Source organism: Coffea arabica, chromosome 1e (genome assembly GCF_036785885.1).
Source record: "Coffea arabica cultivar ET-39 chromosome 1e, Coffea Arabica ET-39 HiFi, whole genome shotgun sequence".
Taxonomy (NCBI): Eukaryota; Viridiplantae; Streptophyta; class Magnoliopsida; order Gentianales; family Rubiaceae; genus Coffea; species Coffea arabica.
Window position 1 is genome coordinate 9,244,495 of NC_092311.1, and position 6,887 is coordinate 9,251,381.

At 34.0% G+C, this 6,887-nt stretch overlaps 1 protein-coding gene and 1 non-coding gene across 2 annotated transcripts; both read right to left on the bottom strand.

Moving 5' to 3' along the window:
• Nucleotides 1–1,975: 1,975 nt before the first annotated feature.
• LOC113719683 (small nucleolar RNA R71) lies at nucleotides 1,976–2,082 on the bottom strand. Its single transcript, XR_003454975.1, has one exon. It is a non-coding gene; the product is annotated as a small nucleolar RNA R71 (small nucleolar RNA).
• Nucleotides 2,006–4,708, bottom strand: LOC113700754 (G-type lectin S-receptor-like serine/threonine-protein kinase RLK1). The gene has a single exon (XM_027221205.2). It carries the CDS (start codon nucleotides 4,706–4,708, stop codon nucleotides 2,282–2,284), a length of 2,427 nt encoding a protein of 808 aa, XP_027077006.2. The 3' UTR covers nucleotides 2,006–2,281.
• Nucleotides 4,709–6,887: the final 2,179 nt, after the last annotated feature.

A 6,887-nucleotide genomic window follows, 5' to 3' on the forward strand; every position in this document is an offset into this window, starting at 1 on the left:
TAAAGCTAGTGCAAAGCAAAAATGAAATGACGAGCTAAAGGTGCAAAGTTACTGCAAGAGGGCCGACTACATTTTCTTGATGACTAGCTAAAGGACTGGTTATAATGATAATCAAACCAATGCCAATTGAACATTTGAACATTGCCAGCTGAGAAATGAACACTGCTGGTTATAAGGTCAACTACCATGTCGGTCAAATCTTTTGTTGAGTATTTCAAGGTTTACTATTCACTCAATTTCGTTCCTTTTGGCCATTCCAAAGTTTCATTATAAATATGGAAAGATAGGAACCCTTGAGGGACATAATTGAGAAGAGAAAAGAGAGGCAAAAAAAAAACCCTAAAGAGCTTTTCTTGCTCCTAACCCTAGCAACCTATCTCAAGAAGAAAACCCTAATCAACTTTGTTCAAGACTTGAAGAAGAGAAAAGCTAGCAACTCTTTTTGAGTTCGATTGAAACTCTAAAACAGTGGATCGAGACCAATAATTTTGCCTAGCAATTCTAGTGAAGTTGCTCCTGTTCTTTTTCCTTTTTGACTTGGTGATGAAAGAGCTCGGTTCTATCTATACTCTTATGTGTTCAAACAATATGTAAGGCTAAACCCTTTGTTTTTGAGGCTATATATGAATTTTGTTATGTGAACTGCTAAATTGATTCTAGTTCATATGTTGTGTTTATTGCCTGATAGCTCTTGAAACTGCTTTCATACTTGTGTCTGATTGATCAACAAGACAAGTTATCTTGGCTATTGTTAGTGATGGATGTAGCTAATAATATGCAGATCCAGATTTTTAAAATCTAAATATCTAATTCACGTGTTGTAGGAGAAGTATTTAGGCAGATAATTTGATAATTTCTTAGATCTTCAAGAACTTGTTCTAGTCCTTCAACTATGTTTACAGGCGGGATTAGATACGAGTAAGTTGTTCATTTGTGGTAACAATGTTCAACATAATTGAAAATTAATCCCTAACAAGTAATAAAAGTATAATATATTCAACAAGATCAATTCATGTTCATCTAAACAAGGGATTACAAAAACCCTAAGAACTTTGTTTTCTCTAATTTCTTGCTCAATTAATTAGATTTTTGTTAAGTTCAAACAATTTGTTATATGAGTGATTTATTATTTTTCTATTGAAGAATTTTTTATTATTTAGATAATAGAGTGAGTAAGTAATCGTGGTAATTATAATTGCTCCCTGTGGTTCAACCCTAATCTATTCTATGTTTTAATTTGACCTATATACTTGCCATCAAATGGAGTAATTGGGCTAAAATAATAGGACAATTGGGAATTTTAACTTGAAAACCTATCTCACGTCAAATTTTTTATGCTGTTTACGAGGACTGATTTAATATTAGGGCAAAAATTAGATTTATTAATCTAAATTTCTTTAATTTTAGTACAATTTATTGTTTTCAGTGCCAAATTTTAAATTTTTGTTGATTCTCTTATTTTTGGTATTTTGTAGTGCATGCACTGGAAGCTTCGAGTTGTAGTTCCATTTGATCCTGAGATTGAAAGAGCTGCAAGAAAAGCTAGGAAACTTGCACTACAACAAGCTAATCCAATGGAGGACAGCGAAGGAGAGACTTTGGTTGAGTAATCTAAATTTGAAGAAGTGGCAAAAAAGAGAGCAAATCGAATTTAACAAGTCTTGAAAGACTTTGCATTGCTAGATGTTTCTGGAGCTCAAACTAGCATTGCAAGAGTAGTATTGAATGTCATTAACTTTGAAATCAAGTCTTCCATGATTCAAATGATTCAACAAGAGCAATTTAGTGAAAATATGTGACACTATTAAATTTAATGGTGTAACTGATGATGCTATTAATCTAAAATTATTTCCTTTCTCTTTGCGAGCTAAGGCTAAGGCATGGTTAAACTCACATGCTTCTAATAATTTTGCTACTTGCACTAATTTGTCACGAGCATCTTTTAACAAGTATTTCCCATCTGGTAAAACTGCAAAATTACGCATAGATGTAACTAGTTTTCATCAACAGGAAGGTGAATTCTTATATGAAACTTGAGAGAGGTTTAAGGAGTTACAAAGAGAACGTCAACATCACAGAATTTTTGATTGGCTGTATAGTCCTAACTTTATCATTGACTTAGTGCACTGCCACCATCCCGATAGGATGTTTAGCTACTAGGTAAATCTCTTACACTGGAAAAAAGCAGGAAAACAAAAAAGAAAAAGGAGAAAGAAAAGAAGCTTGTATACTGTCTCAAGACATCAAAAACAAATGACACAAAACAGTACAGAACTAAAACTTAACTCGTAGAGCAAAAAGGAGATGGACACGGGGGCACCATAACTTCCACAATTCCGTCAAGCATCTGGCTCACCTTCCTCATTTTAGGCCTAAGCGATGGGTTTTCTTGGATACACCATATAGCAACCATCAGAAATCTCTTTAGCATCATTTTATCCTCTAAAGCCTCTAAATCATTGTCAACAAACTTATCCAATCTTCCTTCTTGAAAGCAATCCCAAGCCCAATCAGTCAAAATTGGATTTTCTCCTTCACCAATGTTCTCAATGTCCTCCACACATTTTCGGCAAGAAATGATCTCTAGTAACAAGACACCAAAACTATAAACATCGACCTTTGCATTGATTTGGTTGTTCCTGAACCATTCAGGCGCAACATACCCTTTTGTTCCACGGATACTAGTCATTGTTTGACTCTGACTAATCATCAAAAGTTTTGCCAATCCAAAGTCGGAAATCCGAGCATTGAAATACTCATCCAGAAGTACATTTTGAGGCTTTATATCACAATGGATGATCTGAGTTCTGCATTCTTCATGAAGGTATACGAGTCCTCTTGCAATCCCGATAGCAATTTGGGTTCTTAGGTTCCAGCTCGGTTTTGGATCATGTAACAGCAATCTTGCAAGAGTACCATGGCTCATATACTCATACACCAATAGACGATGTTGTCCTTCATCACAGAATCCAAGCAGACGGACTAAATTCTTGTGGTTAGTCTGACCAATTGTTTTCACTTCAGCTCGAAATTCCTTCTCAGCATCTTTAGCCACTCTGTCTAACTTCTTGACAGCAATAATACTGCCTTTGGAACTGATTTGTAACTCGCCTTTGTACACAATGCCAAATGATCCCCTACCCAACTCTTCCTTGAATCCATCGGTAGCTTCTGCAAGTTCTTTGTACGGAAAAATGTGCAAATTTATATCCTTAGCATCAGTGTTCAAATGAAATATTACCTTCTTTTTCTGGTATATGAGGTAAACACCCAAACAAGCTGCGGTAATGAATGTCAAGTTTACTAAGAAAGAGCTGCCAAGAAGGACAGATCCCACAAGTATCAAGGTGCCTCGGTCCTTTGACTTTGATTCTACCGGATAACCTTGAGGAACAATCGGATATGCTGGAGGAGCATCACTTTTGTGGTATTTGATGAAAGCTTTTGACTGAAGTCTATAGTCCACCCTCCCATTAATAAGTGGCAATTTCAACATCCAGCAACTGTTGACTCTAAAAATGGCAACTGCACATAAACAGTTCTGCAAGCAAGATAGCTTACAGATGGTTTCACTTGACGGACTTATTTGATAAAAGTCATTCATTGGCCAATCAGTGTCATTCATTACCTCAAAATCGTAAAGGTTTTCTACAGAGTCCCCCTCTACTCCACCACAGCTAACAAGAGAGTTTGCTTTGCAGTCACCATACATGTTGTTTGGATCACGCAGCACATAACCTTTTGGACACTTGCAAACTGGTCTTCCATTTTCGAGCATGCAGACGTTGTTATATCCACAAGCTATGACCCCCTTATACTTGATGGTGAGACATATATTATCTGGTACAGACCAAAGAATCGTCCAATTTGAATTGCTAGTTGAATTTCTTGGATGATAGTAATGCGTGAAGAGCCCGTCGAAATCTAACGTTGCCCTGTGATAATAATTTTCAGATCCTAGTCTTGAAGGACTCAGCTGTTCTGTTTGATTGTTCACTTTCCTTATATACATGGTGCCTCCACTATCGAAGATAACCTTGTAACCATCATTTGACCAATTTGCGGTATTTGGGTAATACACACCATCGTCACTGATTAGCACATTTCGGCTGGTAGTAAGCACTACAGCCCCTTGAAAATGGAGATAAAATCTTCCTTGAGAGAAGTTTGTTGCTGACTGTCGAGAAGACAGAGTACCATTGATTTCCAATTCTTGATTTGGCAGTATCGTATCAGCAGGATGTTTGAAGCTTTCCCATAGCCAGCTTTCATCACTCCCTTTGAGGATAAAATTGCCTGTGTCGTTCATGAAACCATGATCAACTTGATTAGGATTGACATCAGCACTCCAAAGTTGTAAGCCTTGAGGGTCACGGAACACGAGACCCGTTTGAGCATCAAGCGCCACAGTCGATCCACGAGGAACCGTGTTGGTTGGATTAGCATACCAAACTACAGTTTTGTCTGGTATGTTGTTATACCATATGGAAAACAAGTACAGATCCTTGTCCGGAATTTTCTGGAAACCAAATGCAAAATCGCCGGAAGGTGAAAGCCACGAATTGGATGTTTCACCGGCAGTCAAGCTCCTGCCCAAAGGCACAATACCATTATTTTGAGCCAAAGCAGAAATGAAGAAGAGAAATATGAAGAATATGAGTTGTATGCATAGGTTTGCCATTGCATGAGATAGTTTAGTCCTCGTCATTAAACCATATGTAGAGTAAATCATGATGTCCTTTGCTTTGAAGGTTCTTTAATTAATTAGTCAGCTCTGAAGGCTTTGGACTTCGGAGTCATTTTCCACATCCAACTATACAGCTGGAATACGGTGACTACCATTTTGAAATTGTCATGATGAGCTAGTGAATTAACACATTTTGAAATTGTCAATCAACAACATAAATCCAACGAAATACCAGCCTTTCAAATATGAAGTCAATCAATCGATACTAGCATGGTTTCTTTCGCACCCAGAAAATTTAGGAAACTTTTACACGCTAAGACATAGTCAACAAATGAAAGCTCTTGGTTTCTCCTCGACATTTCTACAATCAGAATAATATTCAGCACCATAAAATGCATATTAAAGAACAAAAAAGTACTATTATAGTTGCATCCAAGGAAATTAGTAACATGCAAGAAAAAGTTGCTCGTGTACTTGAGTAGTTAAAACTATATTATATATAATTAAAACAATGCCAGCATCAATTTTTTTTTAAGAAAGTTCTGTTAGAATATCTGTATAGCCCAATCTATAATATTCCACTGTATGGACCAATTACTACGTATAATATTATACTATATTCATGATACATTCCCTCACTAACTTAACAAGGTAAATAAGATATAGTTTCTCACTAACTTAGGGATAATTGCAGAAACCTCCCCTGAGGATTTTGACATTTGCACTAACCTCCCCTGTGGTTTAAAAAATTACACTGACCTCCCCTGAGTTTACTAATCCTTTGCAAATTCAGTCCAAACGATTAAAATATTATTTTAGGGAGTGAAATTAGAAGGTTTTACCAAATTTGTCCTTTGTACTACATGTCCAATGAATGACAAAGTACTACAAATCAATTAACAATTAATAAATTTTAAGGAGTATAGTTTATAAGCAAATATGCATTACCTATTTAAAGTACCGGCTCTTTATGAGTATTTTACTTTCAAACATTAATTTAATACAAATATTTACGCTCAAATACAGATTTGTATTTACTTTCAAACATTTAATTTTTATTAAATACAAAAACTACCAATCTCTCTTCCGTAAAAATATTAATATAACACTTTTTCAATTTTAGTTACAAACATTTATGTATTTAACATAAATTAAATGATTCAGAATAAAATGTCCATAAAGAACCAATACTTTACTCATGTAATGGATGATTGCCATAAAGAATTAATACTTTATGGGCTATTTCTTTTTTTTTTAAAAAATATTTAATTTATATTAAATAAATAACCTACCGATTTCCTTTTGCAAGAATATTACTATAACACTTTTTAAATTTTACTTACAAACATTGATATATTTATCATAAATTAAGTGTTTGATAGTAAAATACCCGTAAAAAGCCAGTACTTTAAATGAGTAATGTGTGTTTACCCATAAGGAACCGGTAACTATTTAAAGTACCGGTTCTTTACGGGTATTTTACTTTTAAACATTTAATTTAATACAAATATTTACGCTCAAATACAGATTTGTATTTACTTTCAAATATTTAATTTTTGTTAAATACAAAACCTACCAATCTCTCTTCCGTAAAAATATTAATATAACACTTTTTTAATTTTAGTTACAAATATTTATGTATTTAACATAAATTAAATGATTCATAATAAAATGCATATAAAAAGTGAATACTTTACTCATGTAATGGATGAAAACCATAAAAATTTAATACTTTATGGGCCATTTCTTTTTTTTTTTAAATATTTAATTTATATTAAATCAATAACCTACCGATTTCCTTTTTACAAGAATATTACTGTAACACTTTTTGAATTTTTCTTACAAATATTGATATATTTATCATAAATTAAATGTTTGAAAGTAAAATACCCGTAAAGAGCCGGTACTTTAAATAGGTAATGTGTATTTGCCTATAAACTATACTCTTTAAAGTTTATTAATTGTTAATTGATTTGTAGTACTTTGTCATTCATTGGACATGTAGTACAAAGGACAAATTTGGTAAAAACTTCTAATTTCACTCCCTAAAACAATATTTTAATCGTTTGGACTGAATTTGCAAAGGATTAGTAATCTCAGAGGAGGTCAATGTAACTTTTCAAACCACAGGAGAGGTCAGTGCAAATGTCAGAAGCCTCAGGGAGGTTTCTGGAATTATCCCACTAACTTAATAGAATAA

What these genes read in the sequence shown, in the direction of transcription:
- LOC113700754 (XM_027221205.2), bottom strand. Translation starts at nt 4,708, where the DNA reads ATGACGAGGACTAAACTATCTCATGCAATGGCAAACCTATGCATACAA.